The following is an 18232-nucleotide window of genomic DNA, read 5'->3' as shown; positions in this document are numbered from 1 at the left end:
GAGGAAGGCCCACCCTGAAAGTTTTGCATTTTTACTAGCTCTCCAGTTGACTATTTGCATATTCAAGTTTTTAGAATTATATGCGGGAGAGAGGAATAATGGCTCGCAATCAGAGGATGGTCATTCTGAGCCTGGGGAACAGTCTGCATGAGGAGACCCTTCTGCTGTGGGAAATCAGAGGGAAGGGCCTTTCCCTCTCCTCAGTGTGTGTGTGTGGTATGTGGTGTGCGTTTGTGTGGTGTATGGGGTGTATGTATGGTATGCGGGGTTCTCTGTGTGTATGTGTGTGATGCATGGTGTGGTCTGTCTGTGTGGTGTATAATATGTGGGGGGTGTGTGTGGTATGTGGTGTGCGTGGTGTGGTGTGTGTGTGGTTTGTGGTGTGGTGTGTGTGTGGTTTGTGGTGTGGTGGTGGTAGTGATGGGTGGGACTGGGAAGTGGGTGTTGAGAAGTAAACGGGCCCTCTGGCTGCTGCTGATTTTAAAATGACTCTGTTTTGAGGCAGGAGTTGATAGCTATGCCTAATTATTTTCTTGTTCTTGGCAGTGGGATGTTCTATGATGGGAACCATACCTATCTCATTGAGCCAGAGGAAAATGACACCTCCCAAGTAAGTGCTCTTTTTGTTTGCTGTGGGAAATGTGAACGCTGATTCTGGGAGCTTTATTCCTCCTCTGTTTTCTCTCTGCTTTATTTTATTTAAATGTATATATTTAAATTAAATACTGAATAAATCAAACTGCAAGTTTTTTTTTCTTTTTAAAAAAGATCTGTCTCTTAGTCCTCCTTTAAGTTGAAAATACTTTCCTTTAGAGAGGTGTTCTGAAGCTTCCATTTCTATCTCCACCATCATGTGCTATGAATCTGTCTTAGTCTGCTCAGGATATCATTACAAAATACTGGGTAGCTTAAACAACAGAATTTAATTTTCCAACAGTTCTGGTGGCTGGAAGTCCAAGACCAAGGTGTCAGCAGGGTCAGTGTCTTGGTTGAGGACTTCTTTTGGGGTTGCAGACAGCTGTCTTCTTGCTGTGTCCTCCCATGGCAGAGAGAAGGAGAGAGCTCTGGTGTTTCTGCCTCCTCTTATAGGGGCACAAACCCTATTAGATTAGGGCCCTACCCTTACAACCTCTTTTAACCTTTATCATGTTCTCACAGGCCCTAATTCCAAATACAATTGCACTGGGAGTTAGGGCTTCAGTTTATGGATTAAGAGGGGAAAGGCGCAAACATTTATTCTGTAACAGACCAAAACCACGGATCTGTGATATCCCACCTTCCCTTTCTTTTCTAGATTCAAGATTTTTTTTCTATTGCCCTTTGTCTTTGAAGCCCTGTGCTGATAAAGTTTAGAGAAATTTAGGCTTTTTCATCTCCCACAAATTAGAAAATGGTTGAGTTAATATTATAGATTCTAGAAAAACATAATCCACTTCTATTCTAGCTCTGTACACACATTCTTCCTTGTATCATGGTACATTGGTCAAACGCTCAAGGGCAAATAACTTCAAGAAACATTTGCCATCCACAATACTGTTTGGGAAACTATCTGTTTTGTATATTATCTCCTGGGTCCCCACTGCCTGCTCTCCTGTCACTTTGCTTGACCATGTCATTGATGGCTGAGTGAAATCAGTTGGTGTCCCTGAGCTATAATTATAATGGCCTCTAGCTCTGCCCCATCCAAATTCTTTCATTTCTGTCTTAACATCTTCCACATGTCCTCAACTTTCATATACCCTTATAATTGTAGTAATTGAATGAAACCTGATGAAGTTATTTGAGTGTTCATCAGTTTTTTTCTTAGCTAAAACATGGTTTTTTATCTGTTGGCTTTTCACAGAACTTAGTGTTAACACTTGGATTTTGGAATAAGGCTCATTCAGGCATCTGCTGCACCAGTCAGCATGCTCCCAATATGAGGAAAAGCGCTAGCTCTGTAGTCTTTACCTAGCAAAGCTCTCTGACTCTAAAAGCAAGGCAGGGAGTCTGTGGAAGGGAACCAGTCATAAAAGACATTAACCCATTTTCCCAGATGTCTTACCTCTCCTTGGGGGAATAGGCCCATTCATTTACTTTCCATTACCGTAGGCTCTGGCTTCCCTGTTTGTGAAGGCATTCTGCTTCTAATAGGATGCTGCTCTGGTCCTGGGAGAATACAAGAGTGCGTGGGAGCTTTTGTGCCATGGCTCATCGCCCCTTTAAACCCAGGAGAATGTGTAGTCAAGTTACGGTTCTTTTAAGGGTTCCAGCTTCTCCAGCTCTAATTGCCTGCGCCTGGAGATAGCTGGAAGTACATGCTTAATTTCTGTTGTTTGTGTTATTTCAGGCGGATTTCCATTTTCATTCGGTTTACAAATCCAGACTCTTTGAATTTCCTTTGGATGATCTTCCAGCTGGTATGATATTCTTATCATGACTTAAAAAAAGAAAACTTTAATAATTTATTTTGATGCTTTAGAGCTAATCTATAGGTGGAATATTATTAGCACACAACTACTCATAACAATTTTAGAGAGAAAGTCAAGTGTCATCAAGAGGGAGAATAAAATGCAGACTAACCTCATGCTTATAGTGGATGAGTTTGGAAAGATATAACTTGAGTACATTGAAGGAAAACTTCTTAAAATCATAGATTCCAAGTAAGATACTATAGGAGAAACACCATTAGAGCAAAAAGTGGTCTGCACAGATCACATACAGAAATTCACTCTTGGTGAAATACTGACTTGTAAACACAGGGATGAACTCTTAATTAGTCATGTTCCCATTTGTTGTTGTCCTCATCTCTTAATGCCCCAGCATTTTAAAGAAGAACTATTATAGTTTAACATTTTTATTTTATGTGCTACTTGTGAAATCAGTCTTCCCTTCTCATGTGTGTTTATAGGCCCTTTTATTTATAGATGCTGGTTTGAGAGTTGCACCCAAATCTTCACAGGCCAATAGGGCGGAGCCCTCATACTCCGGTCTCATGCGGTGGAGCATGAGGCTTGCCATGATACAATCTTGTAATTTGAAAAAACTTTATTCAACAGAAATTTTGGAAGTGACTTGGCAGCTGTTATTAAAAATGAGTTTTGAACATATTCTTTGAAAACTCAGGTTCATTTCAATTAGTTTCTGGTTTTCCTTTCTCGTCAGAAGTTGGCACTGTTGCCCTGGCCAGGCAGCTCAGTTCGTTAGGGGGTCGTTCCCATATGCCGAGGTTCTTTTAAAAAAAAAGTTGGCACTGTCAATTTTCAGAGTGTTATTTGTCTTTCAAATTCCTGGATTTACCATGGTAAGTTAGAATAAAATAAGAAGTAAATGTCAAAACTGAAATTTTTGTAAACTAAGCTCAAAAGTAAGCTTATTTATTTTTAATTGAATACAGTTTCACTGGATTATAGATTATCAGCACCTTTGTCTTTCCATGCATTATGTATTTCCCAAAGACAGAATATGATTAGGTGTTCTCCACACCGGTTAGATACTAGAACTTTTTGTTTTACTTAACATATCTCTTAGGACTAATGATTTTTTTTTTGGTTAATTATAGTTGACATTCAATATTATATTAATTTCAGTTGTACAACAAATTAGTTAGACATTTATATGATTTATGATGTGATCCCCCAATAACTCTACTACCCACTTGGCATCATACAGAGTCATTACAGTATTATTGACTATATTCCGTATGCTGTTCTTTATATCTCTACAACTACTTTGTAGTTACCAATTTGTACTTCTTAATACCTTCACCATTTTCACCCAGTCCCCTAACCCCCTTGCCATCTGGCAACCACCAGTTTGTTCTCTGAAATGCAAAGACAACTTATCCATTAGGAGAATATATTCACTAAGTATACATCTGATAAGAGGTTAATATCCAAAATTTATAAAGAACTCACAACTTAGCACCAGAAAACAAAACAAAACAAAACACCAATCAACCCAATTAAAAAGTGAGCAGACAACCTGAATAGACAGTTCTCCAAAGAGAGCACACAGATAGCCAATAGACATGGGTAAATATGCTTGATGTCACTAATCGTCAGAGAAATGCAAATTAAAACCACAGTGCGGTACCCCCTCATACCTGTAAGAAGGGCTATTATCTATAAATCAACAAACCGCTAGTGTTGGCCAGTATGTGGAGAGAAGGGAACCCTTGTGCACTGTAGGCGGGATTTGCACATTGGAACAGCTGGCTATGGGAAACAGTATGGAGGTTCCTCAAAAACTTAAAAATAGAACTACCATATGATCTAGCAAATTCCACTTCTGGGTATTTATACTAAGAAATCCAAAACACTAATTTGAAAATATATATGCCCCTGTGTTCACTACCGCATTATTTCCAATAGCCAAGTTATGGAAGCAACCTAAGTGTTCATCAGTAGATGATTAGATAAAGAAGATATTGTGTATATATATAAATACATATATATGTATTTATATATATAGATATATATATCTATATATAGATATATCTAATATATATATCTATATATAGATATATCTAATATATATATCTATATATATCTAATATATATCTATAGATATATCTAATATATCTATAGATATATATATATCTACTTGACCATAAAAAAGAATGGAATTTTACCATTTGTGACAACATGGTGGGACCTAGAGGGAATTATGCTAAATGAAATAAGTCAGACAGAAAAAGGCAAATACCACGTGATTTCACTTGCACAGTGTGGGGCAAAAGTAGGTTTACAGTTGTGAGAATGCAAAACAGAGTTTATTATTGTATTATTATTTATTAATAATTGCATTATTTTCCATATGAAAAACTGTAAACCTACTTTTTCCCCACCCTGTATGTGGAATCTTAAGATTAGTGCCTTAGGAACATATCTTGAGAAAAGCTTACTTATTTTCTATGGACTCCTTAGCACTCAGGTTTTTAAGTATTACTGCCATGAAATATACAAATCTTGTGTACTATTCAATGAGTCTTGACACACACATACTCCCTTACTGAGCTGTAGAGCAGTTCCGTTGCCCCAGTGACTTCCTTTGTGTCTGTTCCCAGACTTTGCCTCCCACTCCCAGGTCTGCAATCTCCTTTCTGCTTTTTTTTTTTTTGCCATGGATTAGTTTAGCTTGTTATAGATCTTCATACAAATGCAGTGATGTATTATGTTCTGCTTCTTTTGCTTAGCACATGCCTATGAGATTTGCGTTATCAGGGGTAGCAATAGTTTATGCTTTTAAATTATTAAGGATGTTCTACTATATGAATATATGACAATTTTTTATTCATCTTGCTAATGGGCATATGGGTTGTTTCTAATTTTTGGTTGATATTGAATAAAATAACTATGAAAATTCTTGTAAAAATCTTTTTGTGGACACCTGTTTACATTTCTGTCAAATACCCAGGAGTGAAATTACCAAGTTATAGGTAGTGATACAAGTATGCTTAACTGTGTAACAGTTGTTTTCAAACTTTAGCATGTGTCTGAGTCACCTGGAAGGCTTGTTAAACGTAGACTGCTCGCCCATCTCTGGAGCTTTTTTAAAAAAACTCTATTGAAGTGTCATTGACATACAAAAGGCTGTGCATAATTAATGTATACAGCTTGATGAGTTTGGAGATAAATATACATTCATGAAGTTATTACCAGAAATCTATGCCTAAACATATCCATCAATGCCAAAAGTTTCCTCCTGCTCTCTCTTTATTATTGTTATTATTATTAGTTAGGAACATTTAACATAAGATTTACACTCTTAGCGAAGTTTCAAGTATATACTATAGTATTGTTAACTACAGGCACTAACTATAACTACTGTTACACAGTGTATCAGTAGGACTTACCCATCTTATAAATTGAAACTTTGTATCTTCGAAAACCTCCCTATTTCCCCCTCTCCCAGCCCCTGGCAACCACCATTCCACTTTATGCTTCTATGAGGTTGATGGTGTAAGATTCCTCATTTAAGTGGTATCATGTAGTATTCATCCTTCTGTGTCTGGCTTATTTCATTTAACATTATGTCTGCCAGGTTCATCTGTGATATCACAAATAGCAGGATGAATAATATCCCATTTAGATGCATACCACGTTTTCCTTATCCATTCATCCATCAATGGGCATTTAGGTTGCTTCTGTGTCTTGGTTGTTGTGAGGAATGCTGCGGTGAGGATGGGAGTGCGGATGTCTCTTTGAGATCCTGATTTGAATTTCTGTGGCTGTGTAACCGGTAGTGGGATCGTTGGAGCATATTTTTAATTTTTTTGAGGAACTTCTACAGTGTTTTTCATGGTGGTTGCACCAATTTCTAGAGTTACTGATATAGTACATCTTGGAAGGATTATGAGAATTTACATTTCCTACAAGTTCCCAAGTAATGCTGGTGCCATTAGTCCAGGGATCACACTTTGAGAACTACTTTTGTATAAGAAATTGCTGGACCCTTTTCCAAAGTGGTTATACCATTTTACACTCTTATCAGCACTGTCCGAGAATTAATTACTCTGCATCTTCATCAATATTTGGTGTGCCATTCTTTAATGAAAGTCTGTAGTGACTGTGAAGGTCTAGTTGACTATTTTGAAGATTCCAATAAAGAATGTGATGGTTTTATAGGAGAAATATGAGAAAAACTTTGTGATAACTTAGAAGAGAAGTAATAGTTGAGATTTTTTGAATTGTATTAATTCATGATATATTTATTCAGTATTAATATGAACAAAATTGCTTTGATTAATATTCTGCATTATCATTAAGTGCAGCATTATATATTATAAAATTCATAATGACCATATAGTTATATGATTATAATTTATAATTACTTAATAATTACAATTATTAATTAATAATTAAAGTATAAATACAAAGCTTATTCTAGGAAGGGCTAATACAACTTTGCCTTGTATGAAAGAAACCTAGAAATTTCACTGAGTTAAATTTATTTTTTATTTTCTTTTAGAATTCCAACAAGTAAGCATCACTTCACCAAAATTTATTTTGAAGCCAAGACCCAAAAGGACTAAGCGGCAGGTATGTATTCACAGGTATATACCATGATGTTTTAAAAAACTTGGGAACTGCCAGTTAATTGAATCTACATTAAGTCTCTGTGAGAGTGTGTTAGTTAAGACATTTGTCAGGGTGTGGCAAACAGTAAGCGTGATGGATCTGTCATTAGCAGTGGAGATGGGGCTATATTATTTCATAGACTCAGTGAGGATTCAAGATAGTGGTGATAATATGGTTACTCATCATACAGATGGATTATGGGGCCTCTGTTGTGGGGCCATGTTCTTGGTAACATGGGCTTCTTTCCTTGCCTGGTATGCCCCACATCACGGAATCTACTTGTATGGTGCGAAACCTTGTGTTTATCCTTCTAAAGACACCCCCTTATGAGTGAGCCCCTCAGGTTTTGAAGCCACAAATGCTAATGTCACCCTTGAGCTACTTTGGAGTCTGGAATATAAAATTAGGGTGTCCACTTTATGAATGTTCAATGGACCTTGGATTTAGTAATAATAATAACTATTTGTATAACACTTTAAACCACATGAAGTAGGTCCTATTATTCCTCTTACCCAGAAAAAAAACGATGGCTCTGAAATGTGAAAAATGACCTGTGTAGAATTATGGACCTGGTAAATGGTTCAGACAACATGAACTGTGGCCATCAGAATTAAGCTATCATCACCATTGCGGTGGTGGTTTGGGGCGGGGGGGCGGGGGGGGGGTGTGTAGTAAGGTCAAGCAATTTCAGGAAATGGGTATTCTTTTAAAAAATAATATGTTTAATAAGTATGAAATAAACTATGTTTATAGACGGATTTCTAATCTGTGAATAATAATTACTAAATTTTATTGAGTACTTACTGTGTACCTGGCCCTGCCCTAAGAATTTTAATTGTATAGTACACATTTAATCCTCATAATCTTATGAGGAAAGTATTATTATTATCCCCATTTTACTAACAAGGACATTGAAGTATAATAGGTTTAAGTGATTTGCTCATGGTTTCATGGGGTTACACGGTGGTGGATCTGGGATTCTGACCTAGAAAGCTTGGCCTCAGGGAAGTTCTTATAACAACATATGTTTAACATACTGCCTCTCAGAAGTCCTGTGTTCTGTCAGTTACTACCATGAGCTTTATATATTTTGTGAATATACTTACATATTGAGGCCCAATTAAATAAAAATAATTGCCATCAGGATTTAATTTGAAACAGGAATTATTTTCATGAGTTAATACCTGAGAGGATAGGATAATTTTCTGTTGACATAATTTTTGATGGCTTTCATACACATTTGCAACATCCAGTCATATGCTAAGCAGACAAACGCTTGATTTCTCTTTCTGCGAAGCCAGTGGACTCAGGGAGATGAAGTCTTATAGAACCGTGTGGCCAATATTGGCTACTCTCTGACCTTCAGAAAATGTTGAAACTAGTTAAAGAGTCTACTGTATTAACTGGTAAGGCTCAGGTCTCTTCCATATTAAAAGAGCAGAGACTGACATCCTAAAAATATCCATTTTTAAAGAGACTCTTGTCATTAGATGCAGTATATGTTACTTTTTGGTTTCCAAACCCCAAATTATAGTCTATTATTCACTATCAACTTGTTGTACGGGATTTTTTTTTAAACATTTTTTAAAGTTTGGGAATGTGTAAGCAATGAACAAAATCCACACAGCAGAAATTTTTTAGTTTGCTTTAAATGCAGTACCTAAAATACACATTCATTATTGATTTAGGTTTGATTATATACCCTTATCACAAAAATGGCTGTTGGGCAAGTGAGCAAAAAGATTTATTGAAAAACTGTATATTAAAGCATGACATAAAGAAAAACGTTAATTTTGCAGATCTTGTGAAAGATTGTGTTATAGACTAACTGCGGAGAAAGGGGTACAGGCTGCCTTAGTGGCTCCTACCAGTAGCATTCATTGGTCATGATTTTGAAGGTGGAGAAAATTTGTTGTTGAATAAACAAATATAGCTGCTCTAGATAACCCAAGACTGCCTGGGAACTCTCAAAACTATCCTAACGAAGCTCCTGTGTCATTGGGGGCAGCCCCTGGCCCCTACCAGAGAAAGGGGCACGTCTCAATCCCAGATTTGGAGATTAGAGAATAAAAGTGCCCATCATCCCTCTCCCTGTAGACCTCTCAGAGGTTCTCAGGAGCTTAAATTAAACTATTTTATTACTATCTCTGAGATATATTGTTAAATGTAAATACGCTGATTGTGAAATAAGTGGAAATACAAAGTGAAATACGTATTCTTTGATTTTATATGCATATCTATTTTTGAAAGAAACCAGTAACTGTGCTGTACCCGCTGTTGGGGAAGGATAAAAACTAGGTACATAGGGGACAGAGGTGAGAGGAAGACTTTTATTCTCTAGTTTTTTAGAATTCTTTAATTTCTGAACCATGTAAGTTTTTTTGTTTACTCAAAATCTAAGTAAATTGATGAAAATGAAAAAATAAATAATGAATAAATGGGAAAACTGTTGTTTATTATCCCCATGTGTTTAGTTTTTCTTATTTAAATTTTTCAAGCTTTATTGAGGTATACTTGAAAATAAAATTGTAAAATATTTAAGTGTACATTGGAAAGCATTTCCCCCATGGAGTTAATTAACACATCTGTCACCTCACATATTTACCTTTCTTTTGGCAAGAACATTGGAATTCTACTTTCTTAGCAAATTTCAGTAATACAGTACAGTATTATTATTAATGTGCCCATTAATGGATAAATGGATCAAGAAAATGTGGCATATATACAGTAGAATATTATTCAGCCTTAAGTGCAAAATGCAAAACTACATGGTATCATCTTTAAATTGAATCTAAAAAAAAACAACAAAAAATGTCACACTGATAGAAACGGAGAGGAGAAAATTGGTTGCCAGGGTCTAGGAGATCTGGTAAATAGGGAGAAGTTTGTGAAAAGGCACAAACTTTCCACTCTAAGATGAATAAAGTCTGAGAATCTAATATATAACATATTTTTTAGTTTTTCACAGCCAAGTTCAGAGGACCTATTTAGGTGCCATTTCCTTTACTATATTGCAGCTCCGTCGACGTCCTCGAAATGTAGAGGAGGAAACCAAGTACATTGAACTGATGATTGTGAACGACCATCTCATGGTAGGATTTGCTGAATTTTTTGTTGTTTGAACTTGTTTGTAGCTTGAACAAAACTGGTCAGTGCAGCAATGTGTTTAGAAGAAAGAGGCCCACAAAGCTGTAACCTGGACAAGGTATTTGTAAAACCAAGCATATTTGTTACCCAGCAACAACCTACGAGTAGGGAATACCCTTAGGTGAAAATAATAGTATTTTGTGATGTTCCATAAATATTTCTGGGACACATAATGTCAACTCTTACCTGATTAATGTCAATTCTTACTTGACTAATATAGGGCCTAAATCTCCTGTTACTAAAATGTCAAGGTTTAAAAAAAATGAAAACTTCCACTTTATATTGAAAAAATAAGTGAGACACCGACAGTGTGACACTTGAGTTTGCAATGTTCAGGTTAATCCAAATGAAATAAAAGCAACCTTTCTATTTCTGTCTTGCTGTGCAATAAACCATATGGAAAAGTGTATAGTAGCCAAGTAGTAAAAATTAGGATAAGAACCTAGTGAAACTTCCAGTTTTGATGGGTCAGTGATTTTGTTATATTCAGTTGTATGTATTCATTTCATGGGCATGTTGTATATTCCGTTCATGGGCCCATTGTAGTCATATGGTTGTAGTCACAGCACGGCACTAAGTTATAATGCTAATTGTTTTGCGTAACCAGACTAGAGAACTAATAGTGTTCAGTGATGGATGCTGCTGGATTTTACTTAATTTCAGGAGAAAGTACATTTGGATTTACTTTGATTTATTTGAGGGAAAATGCCATTTATTTCCACATGATTAAATACATACTATCAATTTAAATTCTTTTTAATGATAATGCAAACAAGCTTGAGTGCTTCTCTCTTGTTCAGGCTAAGGCTAAGTTTTATCTTTCTACCTTTTCGAATTCAGTGAATGTTACTATTCCCTGAGATTTTTACATAACAAGAATAAGTTGCAAAAACATAATTTTGGACATTCAGGGCTGTCACAGATGCAGATGTCTGCAGACATCTTTACGCAGTTAACACAAATAAAGTGAGTCAGGTATTAAACAATAGAGAGGTGTGCGGCCGTGGCGAAAGGGGAGTCACGTGGCCTGTCTGGTGGGAGCGGCTGGTTCTCGGCAGGTACCGGTTATGACCATGTGAGGATGCTAGTTTCCGGTGAGGCCAGAAATCAGGTTTTACATGGTATTATCTGATTTTTAAAAGAGCATTGAGGCCCCCCAAAAAGATCCATATCCAGCCTAGACGCTACCTCTTTGTGACCCTTGCGGCTTTTTTCTCCTAAGTCTCACAGAACTTACACGTTTTTAAACTTTTAGCAGTATTCACATTCACTTTTTCTGACTTCTACACTACTTATATTTGTATGTCTTGTAGTTCATAGGTAACTTTCATATGTTTTAATCATTTTGAATAACAATCTTGCGATAGAAATAAACTTGTGAAATGGATGGAATGGGTATTTTTCCCTTTATCTCAGATGAATAAACTGAGACCTCCAATTTTTAAGAGCCTTTTTGAGACTACACAGCATATAGAAGCCTAGATCTCAATTCTTAGATTTTTCTTAATAGAAAACCTCAGAGATCTTTCAATAACACCATGTTTTCTATGTTGAGATGATTATTTGTTGACAACTTTGAAAGCCCTTCACATTGTTTGCTTGCTTGCTTGTTTGTTTGTTTGTTTTTGCTTTCAGTTTAAAAAACATCGGCTTTCAGTTGTACATACCAATACGTATGCAAAGTCTGTGGTGAACATGGCGGATTTAGTAAGTATCAACCTGATTCAATGTTGCCATAGAGGAATTTTATCTCTTGATTATTAATAGAGCACACAATATGGTTCTTGTATTTTCACTACTCTAAGTTACACTTTAGCCAAGATGTCCCGTATATCCCTGGCCACCCTCCAGTTGACTCTATTGACTCTGATATCTGGCTGGGAAGACGATAAAAGGAAGTGGCCAAAATTACTCACAGATTTATGCCTGATGTTCCTTCCTGTATTTTTCACATTGGAAAAGAAAAGGTTGGGTCATAAACCCTAACAAAGACACTCACCATGTGCTTCCACCAGTGGAAAGCGGTGTAAGAGTTGCCTTTCTGAAGAGGGTGCCTGGTGCTATGGGAATAATGCAACTAAGTAATCCAGCTGTACCTGCTTTCCACATCTTCCTCTGACTAGGCAGTGCCAGCACCTTCTTCAGGAATTTAATCAGGGACAGTCAGGTTGTATAGAAATGATTTCCTTGGAGAGTCTTCATTGTTCCATTTTTGCTAAGAGAACTCAAGAATGTATGAATTCTTTGTCTGGGTGCCAGAAGATGGACCCAGGGAGAGCCTTGAATAAGGGTCAAAATGTGGGCTTTTGTTTCTAACTAGTGCTGTTCTTTGGATGTTACTCAGTAGACAGTTGCTTCTCTGTTACTCAAGGGAAATGCATGTAAATGAGAAAAATAATTATCTTTCTTAAAAAGTGAAAATTTTAAAATTAACTAAAACAAGTTGTTTCCAAAAAAAGGAGCTTTGTAATTCTGTTCATAAAACATTTGACTTTACCACATGTACAGCTGGTGTGTTCATTTTCTTATATACTAGATATACAAAGACCAACTTAAAACAAGGATAGTGTTGGTTGCCATGGAAACCTGGGCAGCTGACAACAAGTTTGCCATATCTGAAAATCCATTGATCACCTTACGTGAGTTTATGAAATACAGAAGGGATTTTATCAAAGAGAAAAGTGATGCAGTTCACCTTTTTTCGTACGTAACTTTTGTAATGATTTTTTACTTTTTATGGTTCTACGTTGAATGCTTTGTGACTTGTGGCTGAGATGTATGAGATGTATCCTTTATGCTATGTAACACAATTAGGATTTGACAGAGAAGATAGATCTGGAAGAAGTTTTAAAGTAAAAATTGTTTGAAATTGACATGAAAACTTAAAAGCTTTAATTTTGAGTTATTTTATTGTTGCATGTACAGGGTCCAGCACAAATAGCCCCTCTTTTTTATTACAAAATCTTTTACTACAAAATCATAAGCATGTAATTCTGTAACATAATATCACACTCAAGCACACCATAAGGCATTTTAGGTGAAATGTTCAAATTGCTGTCCATCTCCTGCGAGATATTCACATACCCTACCAACCACACTCAAGTAAGCCTTACTTCTGCGGGACCCTGTATATTTCATTTAAATTTTCAAGAGATTTAATCAAAGCATTTACTAAGTGAAAATATTGTTAATGCTCATTACGAATATTTTTAACTGATTAGTTGTACTTTTTAAAGTTGCTGTCTTTTAAATGTTAATGTTTTCTTTGTTTCTGATTTAAGTTGAAAGCTTAGTACTATTTCCAGAGTTTATCTTTTATTTTCCTCACTCTTATAGGCTTTTTTTTGGTAACATGCATTCTTGATATAATAGCAAGTTATAAGTAATAGCACTTTAAAAACCTATCATCTGAAGTCAGAGCTTTTGTTGAAGAAAGTTATAAATGGAAGTAAAAGAGTGTATTTTAGAGATAACTTTTTATTTTTATGTACTTTCAAACTTACAAAAATATTGCAAGAATACTGCAACGTAATACCCTATGTCTTTCACCCAGATTCATCAATTGGTTATATTTTGCCCCATTTGTTTCATGATTTCTTTTCTGTCATCCTTCTTACCCCCTTTTCTTCCTTTCCTCCATCTATCTATTTTGTTTTTTCCTGAACCATTGGAGAGGAACTTGGAGACATTTACTTACTGGGTCTTTACTACTAAATACTTAAGACATCTTATATAGCTATAGTAAATTATTAAAACCAGATCATTTAGCATTGATATAATACTTTATCAAATCTGTAGTCTATATTCAAATTTAACCAATGTCTCAATACAATTTTATAGCTAATTCTTCCCCTGTCTCAAATCAAGGATGCAATGCAGGATCACACATTGCATTCACTGTCATGTATCTTTAGTCTTCTTTAACCTAAAAGATTTCCTCAGCCTTTCTTTATTTTAAACTTAACAGTTTTTGAAAAGTATAGGCCAGTTATTATATAGAACGTCCTTCATTGTGGGACTGATATTTTCTCATTATGAGATTCAAGTTACGCATTTTTGGCAGAAATACCACAGTAGTGATTTTGTATCCTTCTTAGAGTACATCATATCAGTAATTCTTTTTTAATAGATATAGTTCTCCTGAAGATATTTAGTGATTATATGGGAAACATCTCTCAGAAACCTTTTTCTTTTGTTATGTGTATAAACAATTTTCATTTGCCTTCCTTGCTTCAGGAATATATAGTATACAAATGTTATGTGCATTGAGAAAATAAGTGTGGTAAATTAATAATGAGAGATGTTATGATATTTGAACTGTGAACAGTAAGTATTTTTCATTTCCTTTTCTGAAAGGGGAAGTCAATTTGAGAGTAGCCGGAGCGGGGCAGCTTATATTGGTGGGATTTGCTCGTTGCTGAAAGGAGGAGGCGTGAATGAAGTAGGTGTGAACATCTGTGCAGTACAAAGTGGTATGATGGCTGAAAATGTTTTCCTAATACTTAAGAGATAACTTCTCAGTATTTCACTTTCTCCACATGTTAGGTTGTTTTATTAATAACCAATGTGGTTACTATAAGTGACCAGAGGACAGAGTAGGGAAATAATAGAAGAAAATAGCTGATAATTCTGTTCATGTTCTACTTAGGATGATTTCCAGATTTAATTATTTACAAATTATATAGAGAAAATATTTACTTTTACCTTCATGGACAGTAAGGCCCTATTTATTACTTTGGTTGATTTTTCCAGAGAACTGGGTAATTCCCTGAATTGTTTGGCTTACTACCAAAAAACCCAATTGGAAATTTTCTTCCTTCTTTGATCCTTTGCAAATTTTTGGAGAAAAAAAATAGAACAGGGTTTTCAAAGGGTTTCTTCTATTGCTAAGGCACTAAACCTGATGGAAGTGATCTAAAAGGAAAATACTTCAATCTCTGGGAGGCTATATATTGAAAAAGATATCCCTAGGTCTTCTCAAATTTCTTTTGGCCAAGGATCATCACCACATCCTGTTACTTAGCGTGTGTTTTCTGAGGCCACATGCTCTTTAGTGTGGGGAAATTTCAGGAGTACAAGTGGACACACAAAGATGAACAAGTTCCAAACAATTTATGCATTTATTATTATTTTACTATTATGCAAAAAGACTGGTTTAATTATATGAAAGTATTATGTTCTCCAGAAAAGTCACTGGTGAAATTTGGACTCAGCATTAGATTTAAGTTTCCAAAACAAAAAGTAATGATTCCCTGGCTTCTAGTTTTCTCTATAAGACTTAATTGAACATGGATTTATTTCTTACTACCTCTTCCCAAATGCTCAGTAGTTGAGTACTAACTATTAAGTGTTTTATCTCTGCTAAGTAAAATGCTTAGAAATTACTTATTTTCAATTATGCTTTGACTTTCTCTCTGGCCCATCTTAAATAAAAAATAATTTGCATTTACATGTATTTTTTTTTTCCTGTTTTTCAGTTTGGGAAAACTGATTTAATGGCAGTTACACTTGCCCAGTCATTAGCCCATAATATTGGTATTATCTCAGACAAAAGAAAGTTAGCAAGTGGTAAGTTTAAGTACATGTGGTTTAGTTGTATTTCCAATAGACTATCTGTAAAATATTTTGAATAATGAGATTATTTAATTCAGTGGCTTGATAAAAAGAGTTTGGATGATGATATAAGATGAACAGCCAAGTCACAAGTATTTCTTTCAAAAGTAATACGAGGTAATATTTATTTATATTACAGATGAAAATTTCTCCATGTGTTATAAACATTTAAAGCTATATGATGATAAATTCATAGTTGAATTTAACCTTAAAAAGGACAAAATAAGCTCAGTGAGGTAATTTAAATGGTTTAATAAAGAATCCTAGGCATATAGATAAGCATACTGTTTTTTAATGTTTATTTAAAATATCTCCTAGTATGGCCACAGAGAATTTGCCTTTGAGGTAAGAGCAGAGCTGATATAGGGCTTAGTAAAATGTGGGTCTAGTAAAATATGTTGGGTTTAGCATCTGTGAGGAATATATTTTCCCAAGTTACTTCACCAGGAATAGTCAAATACTACGTATTATGAGTAAGTTAATTATAACCATATTTATTTTATTATTTTAATAAGAAAAATTATAAATATGGTAATTCATATTAATAATAATAATTCAAATAATTGAGTGCTTTTAATCCTCCAATAGCCCTGTAAGATTATTAGCCCCATTTTACAGATAAGGTGACTAGATCTTAAAAGGTTAATGTCTCAAGATTACATGAGTTTATGTCAAATGGCAAGCCCAAGTTTTGAACCTGGGTATTCCTGATTCTGAAGACCTCTGTTTAACCAATATACCCTACTGCCTTGAACCAGCAGCCTTGCTGCAGAGACTTTTAAAAATGAACAGGAAATTGCAAGAATTCTTATAAAGGCCTATGAAACCAGAGCCCTCTAGTGGTGTGTCATTATAGCCACATGCTCTTTAGTGTGGGGAAATTTCAGGAGTACAAGTGGACACACAAAGATAAACAAGTTCCAAACAATTTACGCATTTATTATTATTTTACTATTATGCAAAAGACTGGTTTAATTATATGAAAGTATTATGTTCTCCAGAAAAGTCACTGGTGAAATTTGGACTGGTCATTGCTATTTCATTGTATTTTAAGTAAATTCTTTAAAAATAGGGCCACTTGTTAAAATATTTATCAAAAGATTTTAGTAAGAATTATGTAATCTTGAGAGGGCCGGTAGATTTTTGTTGTTATGAATTGCATAGAAACTTCAAACCTAAGGGAAACTGGAAAGTGGGCATTACTTTTTTTAAAGTTATATAAAGAATAAGATTAAGATATACTTTTTAAAATTGGAACTACTATAACACACCTGTTTTTACTTTGTAATACGGTGTTTGTATTCATTTTCTCTTAGGTGAGTGTAAATGTGAGGACACGTGGTCTGGATGCATAATGGGAGACACTGGGTGAGCCACTTGCATTTGAAAATGACTCACTTTTCCTCTCTGCTGTGCTATACTGTCTTCTTAGGAATGTGACATTCAGTAACTGGTGCATGGAATCTCTCCACCACAGACATTTAAGAGACAATCAGAAGTAGATTTTCTCACTGGCTTTGCATGTAAAATATTTTCATAAAATAGTTTCTTATATATGAAAACAATTGATGTCAGTTAAGCTAGAAGATCAAAGATGTTTTTAACCTTGAGTCTAGGCTGGAAATGAGGAACAACTTTGCTCTTGATGGCTTATATACTAATTCCTATTTCTTTTATCTTCTTCAATTCTTATTAAATGGGTTACAAACAGTACTGTTCTGATAAGCTGACTCAAAAACAAGAACAAGAAAAGAGCCCAGATTTGTAGCTTCTCAGATTTCTAGCAGCCTTCCACCATATGTAGAAGCCTATGGCATAAATACAGCAATGGCCGATTTCAAGCTACAGTGGTGCATCACTGAGCAAGGAGTGGGAAGAGTTGCACTCAGTTGCCTTCCTGAGAAAGGTTTTTGTTTTTATACTGGCCTACCCTTCACACACTATCAGGCACTAACTTTTTATTCTTTCTAAATAAATTTTACAACCATTCCTTTTATGCCAATCTTATCACTACCACCTTATTTTAAACTTTTATCAATCTTGTGCTCTTATTTCAATAACATTCCAGATATTCATCCAGCTTACAGGCTCCCTCTCTTCCTTCCTGAACTCCACTTCCATCATAATTGAAAAGGTATAAAGAATGAAAGAGTGAACACTTGTAAACTATTCATACAGATGTAAAAAAAAAATTAAACTGCCTATGTAGTCAAACACCCCTTGTATATTCTTTTCTATTAGCCTCAGACTCAGCCAAGGTAACCACCACATTGAATTTGGTTCACATCATTCACAAATTCCTTTTTATACTTTATTATATATGTGTGTGTGCATTTTTGTTGAAGTAATACACATCATTGCTTTGCATTTCAGTTTCTATGAAAGGCATCATACTATATGTATTCTTTCGT

The 18232-nt window shown here is 35.2% G+C and overlaps 1 protein-coding gene across 10 annotated transcripts in view; it reads left to right on the top strand.

The window, feature by feature from the left end:
- The window catches only part of ADAM22 (ADAM metallopeptidase domain 22), a 209409-nt gene that overhangs the window by 136105 nt on the left and 55072 nt on the right, over positions 1–18232 (top strand). For all 10 annotated transcript variants that reach the window (XM_054564359.1, XM_054564358.1, XM_054564356.1 and 7 more), the window contains exons 6-14: positions 547–610; positions 2330–2399; positions 6952–7022; positions 10079–10153; positions 11844–11915; positions 12745–12911; positions 14565–14649; positions 15686–15776; positions 17138–17189. In XM_054564359.1, coding sequence (XP_054420334.1) covers positions 547–610; positions 2330–2399; positions 6952–7022; positions 10079–10153; positions 11844–11915; positions 12745–12911; positions 14565–14649; positions 15686–15776; positions 17138–17189 — 747 coding nt within the window. The remainder of the gene's footprint in view (positions 1–546; positions 611–2329; positions 2400–6951; positions 7023–10078; positions 10154–11843; positions 11916–12744; positions 12912–14564; positions 14650–15685; positions 15777–17137; positions 17190–18232) is intronic.

This window comes from Pteronotus mesoamericanus, unplaced genomic scaffold (genome assembly GCF_021234165.1).
Source record: "Pteronotus mesoamericanus isolate MK-2021 breed Mesoamerican mustached bat unplaced genomic scaffold, CSHL_Meso_final scaffold_85, whole genome shotgun sequence".
NCBI lineage: Eukaryota > Metazoa > Chordata > Mammalia > Chiroptera > Mormoopidae > Pteronotus > Pteronotus mesoamericanus.
Note: the sequence above shows the minus strand (reverse complement) of the source record. Positions and strands in the feature narration are given on the sequence as shown.